This window comes from Rhineura floridana, chromosome 11 (assembly GCF_030035675.1).
Source record: "Rhineura floridana isolate rRhiFlo1 chromosome 11, rRhiFlo1.hap2, whole genome shotgun sequence".
NCBI classification, from domain to species: domain Eukaryota; kingdom Metazoa; phylum Chordata; class Lepidosauria; order Squamata; family Rhineuridae; genus Rhineura; species Rhineura floridana.
This window is the reverse complement of record NC_084490.1, coordinates 57,233,549-57,258,589: the sequence shown is the minus strand read 5'-3', so window position 1 is coordinate 57,258,589 and position 25,041 is coordinate 57,233,549. Positions and strand designations below refer to the sequence as shown.

At 44.2% G+C, this 25,041-nt stretch overlaps 2 protein-coding genes across 4 annotated transcripts in view; both read left to right on the top strand.

Moving 5' to 3' along the window:
- Positions 1–1,379, top strand: part of LOC133367225 (membrane primary amine oxidase-like) — a 31,533-nt gene extending 30,154 nt beyond the window's left edge. Inside the window, exon 4 of the mRNA XM_061591187.1 lies at positions 395–1,379. Coding sequence (XP_061447171.1) covers positions 395–679 — 285 coding nt within the window. The 3' untranslated portion in view covers positions 680–1,379. The remainder of the gene's footprint in view (positions 1–394) is intronic.
- Positions 1,279–24,367, top strand: LOC133367224 (membrane primary amine oxidase-like). 3 transcript variants are annotated; one of them, XM_061591184.1, is made up of 4 exons: positions 1,279–1,323; positions 12,408–12,693; positions 13,139–13,268; positions 18,718–24,367. In XM_061591184.1, the coding sequence occupies exons 2-4, from the start codon at positions 12,437–12,439 to the stop codon at positions 19,000–19,002; spliced, it is 672 nt and encodes a 223-aa protein (XP_061447168.1). In that variant the 5' UTR covers positions 1,279–1,323; positions 12,408–12,436; the 3' UTR covers positions 19,003–24,367. The 3 variants fall into 3 exon arrangements, with proteins under 3 accessions (XP_061447168.1, XP_061447167.1, XP_061447169.1); XM_061591183.1 differs by lacking the exon at positions 1,279–1,323 and adding an exon at positions 2,196–3,918; XM_061591185.1 differs by lacking the exon at positions 1,279–1,323 and adding an exon at positions 8,533–8,700.
- The last annotated feature ends 674 nt before the right edge of the window (positions 24,368–25,041 follow it).

Sequence of the window (25,041 nt, the reverse complement as noted above, 5' to 3'; positions counted from 1 at the left end):
ATTTCCTTCCAGAATTTTGTTTTTCTTTCACCACTTCTGACTCATTGTTGTTTTTCTAAGCGGAAGTATCAAATTCCTCAGACTGGTTTGAGGGAAATGGCTTCACAGGCCAAATTGGACCCTTTAATGGGTCAGGACTGGCCCATGGGCCACCTGCCAGGTGCAGATGCATGTCAGATAGTGTCATTTTCAGGGTGTCACTAATTGCTCATTAATCAGCTACCAGTCTATACTAAACTTCAGAGAGCTGCCTTTGAATCAGTGTAGTGCAGCACATGTTGAAAGATGGTCCCTTGAGCTTTTAATGTAGACAGAATCTCTGAAACCGCCCAGAATAATCACTGCATCCTTGCCTCTGATGAAATGACATGATCCTATCTTCTTCCCTCACCAGGACCTGGTCGCCTGGATCACCACTGGCTTCCTGCATATTCCACATGCTGAGGACATCCCCAACACTGTGACGCTTGGGAATGCAGTTGGCTTCCTTTTGAGGCCCTACAACTATTTTGATGAGGATCCCTCCATCTATTCTCCTGATGGCGTTTTCTTCACCAGCGAGCAGGATCCCACTTCCTGTGACGTCAACCACATTGCCTGCCTGCCAAAAACGGCTTCCTGCTTGCCCAACCTTCCACCTTTCACTTATGAGGGCTTCCAAAATCTGACAAGGCTCTGATAAGTTCTAGACTTTGGATGGGTGGCAGGGTTGAGAGCAGTGGGGACAGAGCAGTGAAGTGAAACCTATGTGTAACAAGGGCAGTTAGCCCGAAATAAATTTCTATTCAGTATCTTCTAGCCCAAATCTTAAGCCTTGCTTGCATGTATTGGACAAGTTTGGAAATCATATTTGCGATACCAGACAGATTGCTCAACTGAAGTTTATTTTTTTTGCCAGTCACCTAAACACTCATATATTTCTTTCCTTCTGGAGATTTCCATAGGTATATCTACGTTTCAACTAACTGGCTTAACAGCCATTCTCTTTCTAAAATGAACTCTGCAGACTGTAATTTTGTAAGGTAGGGATTTTGAACGAGTTCTTAGCATCTTCACCAAACTACAATTCCTAGGATGCTTTGAGGGAAGCCGTGACTATTAAACTGATGTAAAGCCAGTATCCATTTGTAGTACAAATATATTTGTTTGGTTTCTTGCTTGTAATCTGGGATTGCCCATAAATCAAAGGGTGGTGACGGACACAATATTTCAAGAGAAATCAGTGTGTCTTCTTCACCCAAGACGTGAGTTTGACTTCATCCCAGCTTTATAGATTGCTTAGTCACCAGACTTCTCATCTCCCATCTACTCCCGCTGTTTCAGGTAAGATGCCCATCTTTAAAAAAAATTAAATAAAAATGGAATACCACATGTCTTCAGTTATATGTTCATCATCTTTTTCTTTAAAAAAAATAATTTGGGAGAGAGGGATTGGAAAATGTGTTATTTGAATGCCATTGGGCTAATTAATGCTATCCACAGCCAACTTTTGCTACAACTTGCAAAACCCTTTTGTTTAGCAATGGACCTAGAGAGAGAAAAGTATGTTTTTGTCAATGTGATGACAGCATTTCCAAACTGGTACCACTGCTCTACAACTGTGCTGCCTATCTTCGCCCAAAAAATTTGTCTGCAGTTAATCTAACCAGGAAAAATGAAAAAGGCAACAACAGGACAGAAGTGAACAAAAAAAAACTTCAGAATGGTGCTGCCATGTATAGTATAGGAAACTTTAATGTAAGGTGTAAAATACTCGGTGTGTTTCATTCAAACACCCCACTGCCATGGCAGAGCTTGCTCAGAAATGAACATGTATTCTTACGAGATTAGACCCAAGTTAAATCTATATTCCTGGGAGTGGGCAAGAGGGTAATGTAAACATCAAGGAAATGAGTTTTTGAGCTGTCCGAATAAATGGTTTCTGCTGTGAGCAGGCATCGCTACCTTGTAAGCTAGGGAGGGATCAGGTTACAGCATGTGGACAGAAACTCTACCATAATTCTCTCTCAGGGTCTGCTGTGTCTGAATATTTTGCCTCTCTGTGGCCCAGCCCAGCCTAGCATTTTCACCAATTCCATCATCCTGGGCTAAAAGCAGCTTACAGAGAGCTGCTGATGAAGTGGACACGTAACGAGAGAGAGAGAGAGAGAGAGACTGCCTTTTACGGTTCCTTGTGAATCCCCAAGCATTCCTAAGTCAGTCCTCTCCTTTAACTCCGAAAGGAGCAGCAGCTTCCCCCCCTCCCTCTGTTCTTCCCTCCCTCCCAAGCTGTTTGCTGCAAAGAAATAACAACCGGGGCGTAGAGTGTGCCGCCAGCTCCCACTGCTACCTTCACTAATACCAACATGAACATGAAAACGGTTGTTATTCTTCTAATATTGGCTCTGGCTACAATTTTTGCTTTAGTTTGTGTCTTGCTGACCAGAAAGGAAAACATCACGAGGTGTGGCTCCTCAAGGCTCCAGAATTCCCCTAAGGGTGCCATCAGAGATCCGAGCCAGATCTTTGCTGACCTGACAGCCGATGAGATAGCCCAAGTGGTGAAATACCTCAAGGACAATCTCGGTGTGCACCTGGAAGATGCATTTTATGCGAAACCATCCAATAACTGCATTTACTACCTGGATACTCACCTCCCCCCTAAAGCACAGGTACTGGGTTTCCTTGATCATGGAAGGGATCAGCCCCCTCGACAGGCATCGGCTGTGGTGTACTTTGGAGACCAGCCAGACCCAAATATCACAGAGTTTGTAGTAGGTCCCCTCCCAAACCCAACGTACCATCGAGACATCACACGTAAGAAGTTTGACAAGAAGGTGCCATACCACAGCAGACCAGTGACCGAGAGGGAGTACAGAGATATTGACTTGTTAATTTTCAATGAGCTCTCCAGTGCCCCCATCTTCCTCAAAGAATGTTGCGAGTATAATGGGACTAACCTGGCTACTCTGACCACAGCCCCCCGAGGGTTTGAGTCTGGCGACAGAGCCACGTGGTTTGTCCTGTTCCAGAACGTGGTTGGCAGTGGATACTACATCCACCCTGTTGGCTTGGAGGTGCTGGTGAATCACAGCAGTCTGAACATCTGTGAGTGGAAGGTGGAGAAAGTCTTCTACAATGGCCATTATTATCAGGACCCAACACATCTGGAAAGGGAGTTCAGAGATGGACGTGTGAAGGAGGTCAGAGTGAAGGCAGTCCAGCTGAACGATTTTCCTCTCAGGAAGCCTTTGGGGTCTCCTGTTCATCCAGGTCCTTTTCAGTTTGAGCCCCAGGGGATACGCTACACCGTGACAGGCAGTCACGTTGCCTACCAGTCATGGAAGTTTGCCTTTGGGATGAATGTGAACACAGGTCCACGTCTCTTCAACATCAGATTTGGTGAGGACAGGATTGTCTATGAGTTGAGTCTGCAGGAAGCTCTTGCTACTTATGGCTCCAACTGTCCAGGGGGGATGGTGACCAGGTACATGGATGGCAGCCTTGGCATTGGGAAGTTTGCTTACGAATTGGTTCGGGGAGTAGACTGCCCCTATATGGCTACCTACGTAGACCGATACTACTTGATAGACTCTGACATCCCAAAACTGAACAAGAACTCTTTCTGCATCTTTGAGCATGACATGGGTGTGCCTCTGCGTCGACATTTTTCTGACATGGGCTCCTTCTATTATGAGGGGTTAGCCAAATATGCTCTGGTCTTAAGGGCAATTTCCACTCTCATCAACTATGACTATGTCTGGGATTTTGTGTTCTACCAAAATGGTGCTATAGAAGTCAAAGTTCATGCCACAGGATACATCAGCTCTTCATTCTTAATGGATGGCGGCACTTCATATGGGAACAGGGTAGGGGAACACACACTTGGAACCATGCACAATCATCTGATGAACTATAAGGTCGACTTGGATGTTGGAGGTAAGTTTCCATACAACCTAAAACATTATGATCTGCCACAATAGCTATGGAAACCCTAGCTGTATACTGACAGGTATTGTAGCTTGGGGTCCCACTCCATCCGGCTTCCTGCTATAAATCTACCTTTTCCCCAAGGAACTCACATTCTACATTTCAAATAAATGCAGGTATTTGTGTTCATTTTCAGAAATGAGTATTTATAGGGTTTGAAATATCAGAACAAGACTAGGACTAGTAGATTGTAAAATGAGACTAGAGTGATCCTTTCCCTGCTTAACTTTGTAATTGGGTTCAGAAAACAAAACTTTTTTTTCGCCAGAACTTGGAAAATAACATGCTTTATTCTAACAATTTCCAGAGGGATGCCAGATCGGTAAGAGTCTTGTGGCACATTTATTATGGATTTATACTGGGTATTCTCAGTTGAATTATGAATCAAAGAGGTCCCTATGGACCCCTTGATGATATCACTGGAAGTGTGATGGGGTCTCATCGGGGCAGGGACTGGAAGAAAAAGGGTTGGTGGGTGGGACCAAGGGAAAAGTTTAGATTTCAATCCAGGCTAAACAGGGGTAGCACCAGGCATGACTGGGCCTTTGGGCACCAGACTGCCCTGGGCCTGTGTCATTGTGCTCCTTAACACCCCCTCCTGATGCAGGTGGCGTGGGCTTGAATAGGCCCACCCACTTCACCTGTGTTGCCGCATCAGTACGTTAGCATGCTGTGCACACATGCCTGCCATCACCCAAGAAGGCAGTGGGGTCATTAACCCCTTGGGGATGCTCTCCCACCATCTTGTGTGATGGCAGGCGTGGGAGTGCAGTGTGCCAGTGCACTGACATGGCAATGGAGGAGGTAGGTGGGGTGGGTGGGCCTATTTAAGCCTGTGCTACCTGCATGGGGGATGTTTTCTGGAAGGGTAGAGCTTCTGCTCTGAGGCCCTGCAATAAGATGCTGGCACAGATTGTAGGATAGCTCCAACTTCCTAGCCTAAAGAGCAGAGCTTGGAAAAGTTACTTTTTTGAACTACAGCTCCCATCAGCCTAATCCAGTGGCCATGTTGCCTAGGGCTGATAGGAGTTGTAGTTCAAAAAAGTAACTTTTCCAAGCTCTGCTAAAGAGGGCCCCTGCAGGGGCCCTTCTGGCCTTCAGGGGCTCTCAGCCAGTGCCTAAACTGGCTGCCTGCTATCACTGGGCCTTAAGCCAGAGAAGAACTTGCTTGGCTGTAATGCTCACCTTGTACAGTAAGCAATTCACTAATAGGCAAAAAAAACCTTGCAGTTTAAGAACGTATCTATAGCTAACAGATATTTATATCAAACTTTAAAAAGCATGTAAATTGGGCAGCTATAGTGAATGCACCAGGGGAGAAGGAAACCTGACCTTCTCTCTGAGATATTGTACTGCCCTACAAATTTGTCAAAATGCAAACACAATTTGGGTTGGTCTTTCACAGTCCAATCCATTTCCTGCGTAGCTTGGAAGAATTTGGTAATGTGCCTCTGAGCATATGGTGAGTGTGGCAATACCTGTCATCTCCAAAGAAGGAGAATTACATTTTTGTATGTTTGCTGGTGTTCTTCTTACTTTGTTTAATTCCTGTGTTACTATTGTTTCTACAGAGAATCTAATCTAGAAAATTATATTTCTCTCATTATTCATCCTAGAAACCTGTGTCAAATTTATTGTTATTAATTTCAAAGCCTTTGTATTGGTCAGTGTCATATGATGGAGACGACAGCCTTTTGTGTTTCAAATTGGAGGTTATGTTCTATTTCTATTTTGGGTGCATTAACCGTGGAATCTGAAACTGCAGTTTCATGTAAAATCAGACTGATTACAATATGTTGCTATTTCAGGAATGACTCTAGCTGTTGGAAAAAACAAACTTAGCCTGCCCAAGATGCATGTGTTCAGCCTGCTATGTTTAAACCACTTCATTTAAGGCAAGGTGGGCACGGTCAATTAAAAACATAGAGCACACCTGGAATTTTGCTAGAATATATTTCACCTTCCACTGTTTTATCTTGTGCAGACTGAGACACTCCTGATGTCCACTGGAGACTATTCTGCAGAATAGTCAGTGCCATTATTCCACAAATAATTTTGGAGTTTTTTTAGTGCAAATTATGCAAAGAGTTGCTGTACTTCACATATTCGCAGAAGCAGAAGCAAAAGAAAATGCTTAACTAAAATTGCAAAGTAAATAAAACATTTAAAGTGACTATCTGAACTATATCATCTGTTTTAATATTGTTGCTACCTCCCTGCTAAAACAAGGCCAGCACAGCACATATCTTGTTTTTGTTATTCCATCTGATTGCAGGTGTTGCCATCACTCATCATATGCTCAGAGGCACAAGTTACCAAATTCTTCCAAGCTACACAGGAAGTAGATTGGACTGTGAAAGACCAACCCAAATTGTGTTTGCATTTTTAAAGATTTGTAGGGCAGTACAATATCTCAGAGAGATCAGTTCTCCTGCTCCCCTAGTGCATTCACTATAGCTGTCCAATTTCCCTGCTTTTTAAAGTTTGCTAGAAATATATGTTGGCTATAGGTATTTTGTTAAACCTCAAGGTTTTTTTGCCTATTAATGAATTTCTCTGCTTTTTAATCTGGGAGGTAAGAAATGGGATCCTGCGCAAGTCTGCTGAGAATGGATTGATCATTTGCATGCACATTGAGTTCAGTGGGATTTACTTCTCTGCAATCATGCTTAGGTTAGGTGAAACTGACCACAGGAGAGGAGGAGAACAGGGAAGGAGGGAAGGCTGCAGTGGGCAGGGCAGGAAGAAGAAGGAAGAGGAGAGGGGAAGGAGGGGAGAGGGGAAGGAGGGGAGGGAAGAGCGGAGAGAGAGAGGGGAGGGGAAGGAGAGAGAGGGAGGAGAAGAGAGAGGGGGAGGGAAAAGGCAGGTCTGATAATTTGCATCCTTATTGAGATCAATGGGATTCACTCCTGCGCAGTCATTCTTAGAATAGGTGACACTGACCATAGGGGGAGGAGAAAGGGGGATGGGGAGGAGAGGGCAGGAGGAATGGAGGGGCAGGAGGGGATGGGGAGGGGCAGGAGGGACAAAGGATGGGGAGGGAAGGGGCAAGAAGGAGGGTGTAGGAGGGAGGAGGAGGGGAGGGCAGGTTTGATAATTTGCATGCTTTTTGAGTTCAGTGGGATTTACTCCTGTACAATCATGCTTAGGATACGTGAAACTGACCTGGGGGAGGGGCAGGAAGGGGGAAGGAGGGGGAAGAGGGAGAGAAGGGGAGAAAGTGGAGGGGGAGGGAGGGGAGAGGGAGGGGGAGGAGTTTGGGTGGGTAGGCACTGGGCAAAGGGAAAGTCCCTTTCCTTTCCAAAAGGAAAACATTGTGAACAATATCATTGTTTTTCAGGGTTTCCCCCACCTTTTTATTCTACAGCAGGCACCTGTAGTGTCCCACCCAAATTTAAACCAAAGCTGTCACTGGCCACATCCACACCAGACCTTTATTTCACTTTAGACAGTCATGGCTTCCCCCAAAGAATCCTGGGAAGTGTAATTTGTGAAGAGTGCTGAGAGTTGATAGGAGATGCCCAATTCTCCTTGCAGAGTTACAATACCCAAAAGATGGGCTGACTGTTAAACCACTCTGGCCACTGGAGCTCTGTCGGGGGAACAGGAGTCTCCTAACAACTCCTAGTGCCCTTCACAAACTACACTTCCCAGGATTCTTTGGGGGAAGCCATGAGGGAGGTGGTGGGATCCCCTTCTCTGGATGTCTTCAAGCACAGGCTGGACAGCTATCTGAGGGAGATGCTCTAGCTGTGGATTTCCTGCTATGAGCAGGGGGTTGGACTCGATGGCCTACAAGGCCCCTTCCAACTCTATGATTCTATGATTCTATGACTGTCTAAAGTGAAATAAAGGTCTGGCACGGGTGTGGCCCCCTAAGTAGCCAAACCAAACAGCTGTCATTCTGGCTTTTAGAACACTTTGGTTTCTTTTTCCTTGGTGTAGAACTTTGCACTTATCACTGTTAAAACTCCATTCTATTGTTTTCAGCCCAGTGCTCCAGCCTATTAAGATCCCTTTGAATGTTATTTCTGTCTTCCAAGGAATTAGCTATCCCTCTCAATTTTGTATCATCTACAAATTTGATAAGCATTCCCTGCACCTCCTCATCCATGTCATTAATAAAAATGTTGAAGAGCACTGGACTCAGGACCAAGCCCTGTGGTACCCCACGCATTATCTCCCTCCAGTTTGAAAAGGAACCACTGATAAGCACTCTTTGAGTACGATTCTGTAGCCAACTGTGGATCCACCTGATAATTGTTCCATCCAGCCCACATTTAGCTAGTTTGCTAATTAGAACATCCTGGGGCATTTTGTCAAAAGTTTTGCTGAAGTAGAGATAGATTATGTCCACAGCATTCCCACAGTCTGCCAGGGAGGTTACCCAATCAAAAAACGAGATAAAATTAGTCTGCCAGAATTTGTTTTTGATAAATCCATGTTGGCTTCTAGTAATCACTGCATTGTTTTCAAGGTGCTTACAATCTGTTCCAGAATTTTTCCAGGGATCGATGTCTGGCTTTCTGGTCTATAGTTCCCAGGTTCCTCCTTTTTGAAGATAGGGACAACATTAGCCTTCTTCCTCCAGTCATCTGACACTTCACCCGTCCTCCATGATTTCGCAAAGATAATAGAAAGTGGTTTCGAGAGTTCTTCAGCCAGTTCCGTCAATACTCTAGGATGCACTTCATCAGGCCCTGGGGATTTGAACTCATTCAAAGTTATTAGGTATTCCTTAACCATTTGTCTATCAACCAAAAGCTGCAATCCTGCCCCTTCAACTTCACGTTTCCCAGGAGGTCATAGACCTCTTTCCTCTTCTCCCAGGCATTTTAGTATGTGTTTTTAAATTTGTATATTTGCTTTTAATGTTTTAATTGTTGTAAACCACCCAGAGAGCTTCGGCTATGGGGTGGTATACAAATGCTATAAATAAACAAATAATTAAGTAGATCCTCTTTTGGGAGAAAACTGAGCCAAAGTAGGAATTGAGTATTTCTGCCTTTTCTTTGTCATCTGTTATCATTTTGCCATCCTCAATGAGTAGCTGTACCATCATTTATTTTCTCTGTTTTTTACAATGGATGTACCTGAAGAAAGCTTTTTCTGGCTTTTGGCATCTCTCGCTAACCTCAGCTCATTCTCAGCTTTAGCCTTAGTTTTAGACACCATCCCTGCAATTCCGCGCTACCTGTCTGTACTCTTCCTTTGTGGTCTGGCCTTCCTTCCACTTCCTGTATGTGTCCTTTCCTGTTTTCAGGTTGTCTCTAAGTTTTCTGTGAAGCCACATTGGCTTCTTCTGCTGTCTTCCTTTTTTTCTTGAAGGAATTGTTTGCCATTGTGCCTTTAGAATTTCCTCTTTTAAAACTCCCACCCATCTTGGACTCCTTTTCTCATTAGGGTTGCTTGCCACAGAACCTTACCTACCATTGTTCTGAGTTCAGCTTTGCTGAAGTCCAGGGTATGCATATGGCTACTCTCCGTTTTTGATTCCTTGAAAATAAAGAACTCAAGTATAGTGTGGTCACTTTCCTCCAGAGTTCCCGTAACTGCCGTTTCATTCACCAAATTATCTCTGTTGATTAGAATCAAGTCAAGGATAGCCGATCTTCTAGTTGCTTCTTCCACTTTCTGTAGGAGAAAGTTATCTCCAACACAAGTCAGGAATTTCTTGGAGGGGCCGTGTTTGGCAGAATGTGTCTCCCAAGTCCCAACAGATATTGGGAGACTCCAAGAACTGAAATAAGAGGGGAGAGCGTCCTTTCAAACAGAACATCTGGTATTGCTAGTAACTTTTGCAAGAGGGAGTACCATCCTATAAATTCTATGAGCTGCAGATGTTCCCTTCTGATAAAACAGTGTTTAGAGCCTTACAGATACATTGGAGAGAAATGATGATGCAGCAGAGTTCTTGAAATGGTTATATCAGGGAGAAGGAATGCTGTCCAGCCCAAGGGTACCATTCCCTCATGGACAACCATCTAGGAGCTGCCTGCTTAGAGGTGGGTGAGGCCATAAACGAAAGTGGGTGGGGCAATGGAAGTGGCTTTTATATCTTTGTACAGTAGGTTACATTCCAGCCACACAAAAAGTCAGGAGTCCCCACATCTCCACCCCCATGTTTCTATCCTCCATCCAGATAAGCAAGAGGCTTTGCCACTGCTCAGGGACACATTCCAGTCAGGGAAAACCAAATGAGGAGAGGGTGGAGCAGAGCTAGAGAGGGGCGTGGCCTAGGGAGAGGGTGGCCTGGGTGATGGGTGTGGCCTGAGGAGAGTCCCGAGGGACAAACAGAGGTCTGAAGGGTCACATTTGGCCCCCACGCCTGACCTTCACTTCTGAGTCATACGGTCAGATTTAGCTTTCACAGCAACAGAAAACTGTTGGTAGGACTGGGAGCTCCTTGCCACTTTCTCTCCTTCACGTGCCTCGCTTGTAATCGTGCTGCATTCCTTTGCATGTGGAAATGATGCAGTGGATCTGGAGTATTTATTTCTCAAACTCTGGGCCAGTCTGTGATAGGTCCTGGAGATGGGCTATAGGCCTAGAGATAGGGGAGAATTTCAATTCAGTTCACATTTTAAGCTGAATCTATCAAATTTGCACTTTCCAAAACAACTTGAGAACCAACATAACCATGCTTCGAAATTTGCACTTACCCGAATTTTATGATGCAGTTCACCAAACAGTGTTTACAAAAATGCATGTGCTAGGGGCAAGTGTGCATAAACATGAATACATGGGTGAACATAGCATGCAAAATGCATTACATGACGCGAAATGGCTTGCAGAAATGTATGTGTTAGTCAAAACTCCTTACAAAAATAAGTTTATTAGAAATTTGCACTAAAATGCTGGAGAATTTTCATGAGGATTTTTTTTTAAATGCAAACTGCTGCAGAAATGTGGAGAACTGAATTTAAGATTGGAAGAATAAGAAACTGAGAGAACTGAAACTGACAGATCTTTCCATCTCCAGCTGTAGCTCAGCAGAAGAGCGCATGCCTTGTCTGCACCACCAGGCCACAGGGTCAATCTCTGGCATCTCCAGAGAGGGCTGAAAAAGACTCCTGTCTGAATCCCTCAAGAGCTGCTTACCAGTCAGGGCAGACAATACAGAACTAGTGGGTCAGGAAGATTCCTCTGTTACTTGACCGCTAGATAAATGGCAAGGAGCTAGTCTTAGCAACTAATTGCCAGCCAGAAAATAAATGCAGTGGTGTCATTGCAATGTAGGGACTATAAGGTGTTTCAGTATACAAAGGGCATAATAATACTTTGTTCCCTTTCTTCTGTGAGGGAGGCAAAGCTAAGGTGAATCACTGAATAATGCTCAGATCTGGAAAAGCTGGTCTCAATTTCCAACTCTGCTTTTGGCTCATTGTACAATCCCGCATAAATCAGTCTCCTCTCTTTCTGGCTTTGTAAATTCTCAGTTTTCCATTTGTTCACAGGGAATAAGAGAGATCTACTCTACTGAGTTGTTATGAAAGAAAATATTTTAAAAGTAATAAAATATAAACTGATTTGTCATTTCGTGTGGTGGCTGTAAGGAAAGTCAGTTAAGAGGTCCACAGACAAACATCCCCCCCCAGCAAACCGTAATAGTGGTTCTCAGTCCAACAAAATTTAAGCACCACAGCTCTGAAGGAGGAAGTTTAATTGATCAGCCACTAAAAAGGCTTCTCTCTGTGCTCCCTTCAGACGTGTTGCCCGGGGGGGGGGGACACTAGGGCCCCCTGCTCCATAATTTTTTCTCCCTGTTAATTTTTTAAGATTACATTTATTACAGAAAATAACGTTCTCTCCCCTAGTTTTTTCAGTGCCCCCCCCCGAACATTTAAGCGGGCTATGGGCTTGGCTGCCTTCCTGTTAGAACATGGTGTGTGTCAAGAAGGTGTTCTTGGTTGTTCTTAAAAGTTTGCAATGAAATGGAAGGCAGATTGTCTTTGAGACATGTAAGTCAGCTGATAAAACAACCCTTCAATACTCAGAGCTACTGTTAAAGAACTGAAACTAAGAGATGTTGACTTGCGCAAGCCCACATGATTAGATAAAATCTGAACTCACTCTCCCAAATACATGTGAACATTCCATTCACAAGTCCAAAATAATGTTTGTTTATAAAAAATATTTGTATACCACAATTTCATAACAAATATAAAAAGAGTTTCCAATGATAAAAACACTACGTTAAAAAAAAAGATCATCAGTTTACTATTACAGAAGACGTTTTCTTAATTCCTTGCATAAGCCTGGCAACATAGAAATGTTCTCAGCATACATTTAAATATTAAAATAAAAAGCATCCGCTGAAGGCATCCAGCGGCTGTAGGAATCTACTTACTTTAGTGAGGGTCTGTCTTCAGAGATCAGGAAAGGCAAGTGACCAGGACTGGAAGCTGTTCTCTTCTCTTGGTCTTTGCTTTTGTTAGGAACTAAGAATACCTTGGTGGCTCTTGATATGGCGTTTGAGTCTGTTCCGGCCCCTTGGAGCCCAGAACACCAGATCCACCGGCCAGTGCTCACAAGACGAATCCTGGACAGTGAGGAAAAAGCTGCCTTCCCTCTTGATGGCAAAGTCCCTCGGTACCTGCACTTTGCCACCAGCCGTGAAAACCAGTGGAATCACCAGCGTGGCTACCGCATCCAGATTGTCAGCTTTGCAGGCGACCACTTGCCTGAAGCTAGCACCATGGAGAAGTCCATCAGCTGGGGCAGGTAGGCAGCAACATGATCTCCTGCTTTGTCTTTTGGATAAGTGCTACCCTGTTTAATTTCAAGGATAGTTCCTGGGGAAAGCCTTAGCTCGGTAGTAGGGCATCTGCTTTGCATGCAGAAATCCCAGATTCAAACCCCGGCATCTCCAGGTAGGGCTGGGAATGTTCCCTGTCTGAAATCCTGGAGTGCTGAGTCAGTGTAGACAATACTGCGCTAGATGGAACAGTGGGCTGACTAAGAATAAGGCAGCTTTCTGTGTCCCTATGAAAGGAATATGGGGTAGATGGTGACTATCTTGCTATAGGCTATATTCAAAATAGAGGATAGCACCAATGCAGGGTAACTGGGAGCCAGTTCGCATTGTTAGGGAGAAGCAGGAAAAACCCCTGCTTCTTCCCCCTCCCCCATCCTCTCAACCATTTCTCTCATTGTCTATATTCTTCAGGTACAAGCTGGCTGTCACCAAGCGGAAAGAGGAGGAGATGACCAGCACATGCATCTATAATCAGAATGACCCCTGGGATCCACTGGTGGTCTTTGCTGATTTCATAAACAATGAGACCATCATCAATGAGGTGAGTGCTGAGATCTCACCCCCCAAACTATTGTTTGCATTCAAAAAAGGAACAGCAGTCAGTCAGAGATTGAGAGCAAAGGGCTTCCTGTATCTTTTCCAGAGAAAGCCATAAAGGAGGGAGAGATGTGGTAGAGGAAAAATGCACCAAGAATAATTATAACAGCATAAACATTCTGGGTGCAGGATACCCCAAAAACACTTTCTCCCATATGACCGTAGATCTGTTGGAAATTCTCTGCTTAGGATACCATTATCATCAGGAAGCAAGGCCTTTTTGGTGTTGTCTTCATTCCTGTGGAACTCCTTGCCTAAGGGTGCTTCCAGACAGCAGTTACTGGGGACTCAGTGCTTTTGTGCAGCATCTACACCATGTCAACTTCATCAAAATGCCAGCCCATATTATTTTCCCATTTAATCTAGATTTACTATTTTCATGGAAAGTCCACTATGTTAAAAAAAAAAACACCCTACAAAAATATGGAAATGGTAAATCCAGAATAAAGAGATGGGGGATATAGGATGGCGTTTTGATGAGGTTGATATCATGTGGACACTGCCAAAAACTTGCATGTAGAGATGGATGAATCTGTCAATTTCTGGGCTCTCTGTTTCTCATTCTGCCACTCTTAAATTCAGTTCTCTACATTTCCACAGCAATTTGCATTAAAAAAACTAATGAAAATTCATCAACATTTTAATGTCAATTTCTCCTAATAAACTCATTTTTGTATGCAGCTTTGACTAATGTACACATTCTTGCCAGCAATTTTTCTTCATATAACGCAGTTTATATTGTTTTTACAAGTGTATGCCTATTTATTTATTTATTTATTTATTAAATGCATATCCTGCCCTTTCTCCCAGAAGGAGCCCAGGGCAGCAAAAAACCCACTAAAAGCACTCATCTTAAAAACAAAAGACTTTAAAACATATTAAAAAAAACACCTTTAAAATCATATTAAAACATAATATCTTTATGCACACTTTATCCTGATATGTACATTTTTGTAGACATTTGGTTGGGGAACTGCACTGCAAAATTCAGAGAAGTGTGAATTCTGAAAGGTAGTTCAGTTTTGGTTCATGTTTTGATTAGAAAAGTGTGAATTAGGTTGTTTCATTAAAATGGAAACAAAACTGAAATCCCCACCCCACCCCTGTTTGCATGTATGAGCAGCGCTGAGTCTACAGTTTCACATATACGCTCATGGGGTCTGAACTGGCGGTGACCAACCAGGAGAGAGACCTCGGGGTTGTAGTGGACAGCACAATGAAAATGTCGACCCAGTGTGCGGCAGCTGTGAAAAGGGCAAATTCCATGCTAGGGATAATTAGGAAAGGAATTGAAAATAAAACAGCCGATATCATAATGCCGTTGTATAAATCTATGGTGCGGCCGCATTTGGAATACTGTGTACAGTTCTGGTCGCCTCATCTCAAAAAGGATATTATAGAGTTGGAAAAGGTTCAGAAGAGGGCAACCAGAATGATCAAGGGGATGGAGCGACTCCCTTACGAGGAAAGGTTGCAGCATTTGGGGCTTTTTAGTTTAGAGAAAAGGCGGGTCAGAGGAGACATGATAGAAGTGTATAAAATTGTGCATGGCATTGAGAAAGTGGATAGAGAAAAGTTTTCCTCCCTCTCTCCTAATACTAGAACTCGTGGGCATTCAAAGAAGCTGAATGTTGGAAGATTCAGGACAGACAAAAGGAAGTACTTCTTTACTCAGCGCATAGTTAAACTATGGAATTTGCTCCCACAAGACACAGTAATGGCCACCAGCTTGGATGGCTTTAAAAGAAGATTAGACAAATTCATGGAGGACAGGGCTATCGATGGCTACTAGCCATGATGGCTGTGCTCTGCCACCCTAGTCAGAGGCAGCATGCTTCTGAAAACAAGTTGCCGGAAGCCTCAGGAGGGAAGAGTGTTCTTGCACTCGGGTCCTGCTTGCGGGCTTCCCCCAGGCACCTGGTTGGCCACTGTGAGAACAGGATGCTGGACTAGATGGACCACTGGCCTGATCCAGCAGGCTCTTCTTATGTTCTTACAGTAAACTGCTGTCTGGAGTCACCTACTCTAAGAGTCTTCCTGTGGAGGTTTAGGATGTTAGAAAGGTTTTGGCTAGTTCAGGAAATGTTTAGGGGCGGGGAACCCATGGTCCCCTAGAGGTTGTTGGACTCCCATCAGCCCCAGCCAGCAGGAGCAATTCTCAGTAATTATGCGAGTTGTAGTCCAGCAGTATGTCGAGGGCCACATGTTTCTTCCTCACTCTGGTTTAGAGTATGGGGGGTTGTTGTTTTGTATTTAAATGTTTTAATGCTGCCATAAATGCACATTTAATTGAATTACTGTGCTAAATGGTTTTATTAGTGTTTGTTGTTGCTTTATTGTAAGCTCTACCAGAAGACTGAAGGGCAAGAAGGTAGACAGAAATATATATTTAAAAGAAGAAGAAGTGGAGAGGACATAATTTTATGGACCAAATCTTGTTTCTGTATCATCTGCATGCAGAGCTTGGAAAAGTTACTTTTTTGAACTACAACTCCCATCAGGCCCAGGCAGCTGGTGCTGGCTGGGGCTGATGGGAGTTGTAGTTCAAAAAAGTAACTTTTCCAAGCTCTGTGATATATATGTATTTTATAGCTTAAGAAGCAGGGACAGTGCTTCTATGAGAAAAAACCTTCCGGCCCTTTGCGCACGGAAGAATGCTATGAAGACATTGGTCCAAGAGCCTGCATCCATGCCATTGCTCTGTTGACTGTACTGCTCAGTGTGCATAAGCTCACTTATGCACCTGATAGGTAAATGGCCTGCAATCTGGTTGCAGACCATCTGGACTGGTTCTTGGTTCAGCATCATTTACATCAGGGTTGGGGACCTTATAAACCTCCAGGTGTTGCTGGACTCCAACTCCTATGGCCACAGGTGAAAGCGACTGGGAAGTTAGAGTCCAACAACATCTGGAGGATCACTGATTCCCCATCTCTGATCTACATGCTGCCAGTTCTTATTCTTGGGCTAAGTTCAAGGTGCTGGTTTTGGAGTATAAAGCCCTATACAGCTTGGGATCAAGATACCTGAAAGATTGTCTTACCCCTTATATACCCAGTTGATCACTGCACTCTGCAGGTGAGGGCCTCCTGCAGATACCATCTCATCAGGAGGTCCATTCTGTACAACATAGGAATCGGGCCTTTAGTGTTGTGGCACCGACCCTTTCAAATTCCCTCCCCTCAAATAGACAGGAAACAGCTGGTATAGCACAGTTGGGAGGAGAGCCTGGCTGGGAGTCCACAGTCTGTGAGTTCAAATCCCCGCTCGTGTCTCCTGGGTGTCAAGGGCCAGCTAAAGATCACCCCCACAGGGAGTGGCTCAGGGGTTATGTGCCCTGCCACCTGTGCAGCCATGGGCAAGCTGCATAGTCCCAAGGAGCCCAGTTGCCCCCCCGCTGGCAGTTGTGGTCAAGGAAGGGGCTGGCTTGTGCAGCTGTGGCAAGCTGAGCAGGCCCTAGCCAGCTGGGGAGGACTAGCCTCAGAAGGAGGCAATGGTAAACCCCCTCTGAATACCGCTTACAATGAAAACCCTGTTCATAGGGTCACCACAAGTCAGGATCGACTTGAAGGCAGTTCATTTCCATAAATAGACCAGTGCCATCTCTGTTGCCTTTTTGGCATCTACTGAAGACCTTCCTGCTTCAACAAGCCTTTATCGCAGTCTGCATCTATACTGGAATTGGAGTTGTTTTTAAGATGTTTTGTTTTAAAAATGCTTTTCAGTTTTGTTTTTAAGATGTTTTTATTGTGCTATTGCTTGTTTGATGCCTTGGGCACCTTTGGGAGGAAGGGCAGGACGGAAATGTTGTTTATTTATTTATAAATATATTTGTATACCACTATTTCATTTAAAAAACATCAAAGTCGTTTACAATGAATAAAAAACATACAGTAAAAACCATTTAAAAATACAGTCAAATTAAGGTCAGCTACTGCAAAAAAAATCTTAAATGCCTGCATAACCTGGAAGAACAGAAAGGTCTTCAGCAGGCATTTAAAGATTAAAACAAAAGGCGTTTGCTGAATCTCTGTTGGCAGAGCATTCCAGAAAACTCGGTGATGACACTGAAGGTTCAATTTCATACCGATGTTACATGAGCTTCACCAACCTGGGAAATGACCAGCACCATTTCTGCAGATGATCTCAGTGACTGAGCTAGGATGTAAGGATTCAAGCGGTCCCTACGGTACCCTGGACCTAAGTTGTTCAGGGCTTTGTAAATTAATGCAGGGACTTTGAACCTGGCTTGGTAGTGGATGGGCAGCTAGTGCAGATGTTGTAAGAGTGGTGACACATGTTGTCGGCTATGTGCCTCCATCAGCAGTCTAGTTGCTGCATTTTGTACCAGCTGAAGCTTCCAGACCAGGCTGAAGGGCAGCCCCACATAGAGTGCATTGCAGTAATGTAGCCTCGAGGTTACCAACACATGGACCAAAGTGGTCAGGCTATCCCTGTCCAGAAATGGCTGTAGATGATGAACAAGACAAAGCTGGCAAAAGGTGCAGAGGATACGTGGCCTCTAGTGACAAAGATGAATCCAGGAGTGCCCCTAAGCTACAGACCTGGACCTTCAGAGGGAGTGCAACCCCATCCAGAACAAGTAACTTGCCTATCTCCCAGATGTGACCTACCCAAAGGGCCTCTGTCTTCCCAGGATTCAAGCACAGTTTATTGGCCCTCATCCAGTCCACTACAGCATTCAGCCATTGATCCAGAGTGTTCACAGCCTCTCGTGATTCAGATGTTATGGAGAAACAGAGCTGTGTGTCATCAGCAGATGACATCTTGCTGCAATACTCCTAATCACCACTCCCAATGGCTTCATATAGATGTTAAAGAGCACCAGGGAGAGAATAGTCCCCTGCAGAACCCCACAGCACACATGCCAGGGGGCCAAGGAACACTCACCCAGTGCTACTCTCTGAACACCAACCTGAAGGTAAGAGCAGAATCACCATAATATGGTGCCTCAGATATCCACCCTGCTGAGTCGGTCCAGGATGATACCATGGTGAATGGTATCAAAGGCAGCTGAGAGAATGAGCAGGAGTAACAGGGTTCACTCCTTCTGTCTCTGTCACAATAAAGGCCATCCATTAGGGCAACCAAGACTGATTCTGTTCCAAAACCAGGTCTGAATCCAGATTGTAATGGATCTAGATAATTAGTCTCATCCAGGAATATCTGCAAATCAATAAATAATTCTCAGCTGACATACCGACAGTGATTGCAGTCCTAGTTTAAGCATACTGTGGCCTAGAAAAGAGTTGAACCTATCTTCCATGACTGTATTACCAAGGAAAATGTCAATCACTCAGTCATGACAAAATGGGATGCTCTTTCACTTGGTGGTTGACAGGTGTGTTGTGTTTTCTGTTGCTCTTCCCCAGGATCTTGTGGCTTGGATCTCAACTGGCTTCTTGCACGTGCCACATTCTGAGGACATCCCCAACACTGTGACTGTCGGCAATGGAGTGGGCTTTTTTCTCCGGCCTTACAACTTCTTTGATTTTGATCCCTCCATCAACTCCCCTGATGGCGTCTCCTTCACAGCTGACCAAGATGCTAGCAAGTGTGACATCAACCAAGCGGCCTGCTTGCAGAAGACTGCTTCATGTTCCCACAGCCTACCTCCATATACCTACAGTGGCTTCCAGAACTTGACAAGTCACTGACAAGAGGAAAGTCTCTGCATGTTTTCCCAAAAGGTGCCTCAGATTTAGCTGAAGCCCAAGCTATGCCTGGCCTGAACACCCCCAATTCTACATGTTCATTCTGTCTGCTCCTTTACCTGTTGCTGCCTTGACAGCGTTAACAGTTTGTGGCAGGTGAGATTTTTCCCTCTTATGCCACAGGTGGAGAAGCAGTGGCCTCCAGATGTTGCTGGGCTACAAGTCCCATAATCTCTGACCATTGGCCATGCTGGCTGGGGCTGATGGGAGTTGCCGCAACCATTACATAAGCAGGGCTGGATTAAGCTGAGGAGGGCCCCTAGGCTGATTGGTGTTTGGGCCCCCCATCCCCATGCTTCACCTACCTTTCTGATGTTTTTTGCAGAGCACTCAGGTTTGCCATCAATCAAGATGGCGGCAGAAGTTTCCCTAAGGAGCTGAAGCCTCTGTCGCCATCTTTGTTGATGACAGCAATGTGCGCATGTAGCACGCATGCGTGCCATCAGCCAAGATGGCGGCAGAGGCTTCAGCCCCTTAAGGAAACCTTGGCCGCCATCTTTAATGATGGCAAATCTGCGCGCTGCAAAAAACAACGGAAAGGTAGGTAAAGCGGGGGGATAGCGGGGGATGGTGGTCCGTGGATGCTTCTGCGGATCGCAGAAGGAGAGCGGAGGGCCCCCTGTAGCTCCAGGGGCCCTCAGACCACTGCCCCACAGGCCCCCAAGAGCTCCGGGCCCCTAGGCTTCAGCCTACTAAGCCTAATGGATAATCCGGCCCTGTATAAGGCTGCAGCAGATGAGGGAAGAGAAGGGATGCAGGATCAGAGAGACCAATGACTTTAATGCCTCCTCTTTCTTGATCTTTTCCACCCCTGCTGGTTATTAGAAGAACTTGTAACAAAAAACTTGTACTTGGGTTTGCTTATTGATTTCTCCCTCTCAAACCACTTTCCTTTTGTGTCATGCCCTTTTAGATAGTAAGCTTGAGGACAGAGACTTGGACTGCTTCCACACATGGGGCTTATTGCATCAGTTTGTTGCGTTAAGGAACTGTGGCTTTTTTGGCGGATATACTGGCATTTTGTGCCAATGTCTTTCACACTACTGCAACAAGCTCCTTGTTTTCATCCCTCATCCATTATACACATGCACACTGTAGTTCCTCCATAATTCACTGCACGAGTTAGTGTCTGGCCGCAGAGGTGTGGGTGTGAGGAAGGGGAACCTGTTACCCATGCCTACACCAGAATACTGGTACAATTGGCATCGGGGGGGGGGAGCAAAAAAAAAATGTATGCCTAAAGGTCAGGAGCACACTGCATGCTGGGATGCCTGTCACGTGAGCAGCTGCAGCTAGCACAAACCCGCAATTTCCCAGGTTCCCAAGCTTGCAAATAGATCATTTCTGGAATCATTTATCACAGAAATGAGTGCTAAACTTCCACTATATTCCACTAGATTTCCAGAACTAGCTTTACATTGTGCAAAAGATCAAATAAAATGGGCAAATTATCAGGTAAGAAATCATCGGAATAAAGTACAGTGTGAAAGCAGCATGTTTTTTTCCTTTATAGTGATCTGTAAGGGCTCATCTACATGGGAGTATTTCTTCGTAGCAAATACACTGTTTTTACCTTCGTTACTGATTTGCACCATCCACAGTTCCTGCTGCATGGTAGCTGCCAATTGGTTTTTCCCATTCACACAAGCATTGCTCTGGGAAGGTTTAGTCTCACTGTTTCCTTGTGGCTCTGCCCTATAATTATACATTTCTATTCTGTCCAGTTGCTAGGTGACTGAGCATGCTCAGTCTGTTCTACCAGCTGCAGTAGGTTCCTTTTTAAAAAAAACCAGAAGTGTGAATATCTGCGTTTTCCCTGACCTATGGTTGGTAAGATACAGCTGAAATACAAAACTTTGAGCAATATTACGCTTTTGCACACAAGTTAGGGGGAAAAGAAAATAAAGGCACTGTTTGTAGCAAAATAAAAAAGGCCAACAGAATGGAGGTGAGCAGCCAGAAGTTGCTTGTCACCCCACAGGAAACAAAATGAAAGAAGAGAGGAGATAGTGGGCATGGAGAGGGGAATTATCGACACACCCACCTAAAAGCATCAGAGCATCTGCAAGCACTAGAGAAATTGATTAGAGACTTTTTCCCCTCTCCTTTTTGTATTATCAGCAGATTGGGTTAGTATGGATGCTGGCTGAGCCTGATGGCAGTTGTAGTCCAGCAACATTTGGATGGAACTCTTTCCAGCTCTCCTATTCCTTCACCCTTGCTGTACACTCAGTGCTTGTCCACGTTTGAGCATTATTTAGCTGTTAATCCATATTTTCCTTATTAAAATCAGACCCACATGTATTTTAATTTGTGTATGAGGAGGAACTTCAGTCTTTCCCGTTCATACCACTAGACAGTCCCTTTCGTATTTGACCCCGCTTCTAATATGTTGATTCTATTATGCCATTGAAGTACCAATAGGGTATGCCTGTCCGTGTTGTAAAAAATATTTCCTCGCCCAAGAAGTGTGCAAAAGCATACAGGTAGGCAACTGTAAACTTGCTTGTGCCGTTTCCTAGTTGTGTGGACAAGACCTCAGAGAGGGTCCTCTCCTGCCTTAACTTTCTTGTGGGCTCTCTAGGAGGAACATAGGAAGTTGCCTTATGGTGAGTTCAGTATTGTCAACACTGATTGGCAGAGGCTCTCCAGAATTTCAGACTGCTGTTTTTCCTCAGCTGTACCTGAAAATGCCATGGATTGACCCTGGAACCTTCTGACTGCAAAGCAGATGGCTCTACCAGTGAGGAGTGCTGCCGCAAAGGACCCACTGCCATTTTGTCCTACTGTCTTAGCTCACTGAGCTGGTTTTTGTACCACTGTGTAGAGGGAAGCTGTTGTATTGGCCACAGTAGTATTCTCCTTCATCCTCACTACCTACACTGTTGATATTGAAGTCAGTGTTGTTGTGGGTGCTACTAAAGTGATCCAGGGTCCCTCCAAAACAGCTTGAAGCACCATAACTAACTTGGGGTTTTGTCCTAGTTTCAACTGATATAAGGCCATGTAATGATTGACAGAAGAGGAAGCTTTGCACTGAATGGTCACTCTGTCCCCAGGACTTGCCTGTAAAGAAGCTGGTGTCTGAGTGATAACAATCTGCCCTCTAGATTCTAGACGGAGAGAAATAAATGAATTAATCTGTAACATTTGCCTTAGAAATTCAGATAGAACAACATCTCTCTTAAAACTTAACTTCAAAGAAACTCAAGACAAGCAAAATCAAATAAATCTGTAACATGATGATGCTGTTTATGAAACTCTTTTTCTTATTTCCCAGATAATGTCAACAGTAGGGATGTGCAAAAAAATCAATGTATCAAATCCACACTTTCTGAAACAATATTAGAACCAAAACAGCCATCCTTTGAAATTTGAACATTCAAAATTTGCACTGCAGTTTGCATACCAAACAATGTTTACAAAAATGCATATGTTAGGGGAAAGTGTGCATGAAAATGAATATATATAAATCCATTATAAAATCCATTATATGATGAGAATATAAAATCCATTATATGATGAGAAATTGCTTGCAAAATATGTACATTAGTCAAATCTGCCTACAAAAATGTGTTTATTGAGAAGTTTATGCTAAAATGCTGGAGAATTTTCAAGAGGATTTTTTTTTTATTGCAAATTGTTGCAGAAATTTGGAGAACTGAATGTAAGACTGGAAAAATAAGAAATTGAGAAAAACAAAATTGACAGATCTTTCAGTCCCTAGTGGGGATATAAGCATCCCAAGACCATGTGCAAAGAGAAATTTTAAATGGCCACTTGAAAGGGCAACACTTTTCATCAACCAATCACTCTCGGTTTAAATAATTTCTGAATAACCATGTATTCCTATGGTGTCTGTCCCCAAGGGCTCACATCTACTCTTTTACTTTCTTTCTTACTCTTTCTTTTACTTTAAATGAGTTCGCTAAATTCTCTTGCTAGACATACCCTTACTGTCATAGGAACTGTACTTAACCAGTTGTAACTTGGCGATAAAACTACTGTTATCTCTCCTTGGATACTAGAGGGTGGATGATCATAAAGGACATATTTTTGCCCTCCAGCCAGGGAAGATATAGTTGGGGCAGAGTGCTACTGTCAATGGTGGTGACACACTCCAGACATCCTTACACAATGCAAGAGAATGTTGAGATAATCACTACTTTTTCTTTTTAGTAAGAGGTGTAACAAAGAGGAAACAGAAGCAGTTTAAGCTCAGAAGGGACCAGGGATGTGGACTACATCTACTAAAATTAGTGTTAGAATAAACAACTTATTTAACTGCTTATTAAGTTTCATATGCTTGGTTGCCTTGGTCACATTTTAACGGAAACATGGGATGTACATAAAACGCATTTCAATAAATACTGCCATTTTATTTGCCAGTCTCCATTTTGTAGGGTATAACATAGCATAGATCTCCTCCAGATGTCCTTTTTATTGCACATTTGTGATGTTTTATGCTCATGATGGTATTGGGGCGGTTATATGCGATCCCCCTTTCAATACAGGTTGTGCCTGCAGAAGTTTTGCTTCATTTCCAGTCAGTGCATATCCTGTAACTTCTGAATGGAATCCTGTAACTTTTCATACCACAAATGTTCTGGTTATCATTTGTCCATTTTTGTTCCACTATAGGTCTCCCAGACAGCAATAGTGTGGTAGCATTAGGGAAGCAACACAGAACAAACTAAAGCAAAATAAATCTACCGCTAGTGCACTATTGTTGTGTTAAGAACATGCTGCAGAAATCACCCACAATTATTGTGTTAAGGACATGCTGCAAAATACATCCGTAATAAAACTCCATCTGGAGGGGCCCATGGAGTGATGTTTGCCTCCTTTTGAGGTGGGGTAGTGGTGAATGGAGGAACGGGGGACCTCCAAGAGAAAGGCAATGGGTTGAGGAGTGACCTTGCATTGAATGGCTTGTAAAGAACAATTAGAAGCAGCACAGAGATTGGCCATCATCACTTTCATCAGTGCTGAAGTGGCATGTTGTGTCTTTTAATTGCTTTTAATATCCCATTAAAAAAGAAGAGCCTTGCCTTCCTGAACAGAAAGCAGAACATATGGCCTTTGCGGGCAGTGAGTGCCCGAGGATGGGGAAAGCAACATGCACTGGGATTTTTCTGGTCATCCCTGGTCCTCATGGCAGACCTGCGAATGTTCTGCGAGCTCAGTTGGCTGAAAGAGAGCCACTGCTAGGTAAAAAGAGCAGGGTTAATATGTAACAATTATTAATATGTATCAAATTATGGGTGGGAAGATGAGTGAGGATAGGGTTGCCAGGTCCATGGCCTGAGACTGATGTATCTTTAGGAGAAGAGAAAGTCAGCCAAGTGCAGGTGTTCTTGCAACTCTGTAATGGGAAAAAACAGAAGGTGGAATTCTCCCTTCCCTCTGCACAACTTTTAAAGATACAGAAGACCTCTTGGAGGCCGGGCCTGGCAACCAAGAGGTCTTTTGTATCTTTAAAAGTTGTGCAGGGAGCAGGGAGAATTCCACCTTGTGGTTTTTCCCATTACAGAGTTACAAGAACACCTGCACTTGGCTGACTTTCTCTTCTCCTAAAGATACAGGATCAGTCTCAGGCCATGGACCTGGCAACGCTAGTGAGAAGGGATCTGTTGACCTTGGCTTCAGGAACCCCTTGCCTTGTCACTAGCCCCCCCTGGCACAGACCTGCCTGCTTATCAATGGTGAACAATAGCCCTTACCTATCTGAGCATCAGACTGTACAGGCCTGTTAAGCTTCTGAGGCCTCTGTTACAAACCACTCTAGGACCTTAGCAGGGGCTCTGATCCTGCTGGGCCTCTTCCCTGTCCCCCCAGGACAAGAGAGCTCTTAGTTGCTCTTCCCATAATTCTGACCTGAGCCATTCTGGGCTGCAAACACACTCCTCTCGGGCTGTCACCAGACTTGGAACACCATAAGTATTTGCTGCTTCCGGAGAAATCATGGTCCAAAGTTGACCA

Bases quoted from the DNA above. Each gene is read 5' to 3' on its own strand.
- LOC133367224 (XM_061591183.1), top strand. From the start codon at position 2,346: ATGAACATGAAAACGGTTGTTATTCTTCTAATATTGGCTCTGGCTACA. The intron at 12,694-13,138 runs GTAGGCAGCAAC...TATATTCTTCAG, and splicing joins AAGTCCATCAGCTGGGGCAG to GTACAAGCTGGCTGTCACCA. The intron at 13,269-18,717 runs GTGAGTGCTGAG...GCTCTTCCCCAG, and splicing joins ATGAGACCATCATCAATGAG to GATCTTGTGGCTTGGATCTC.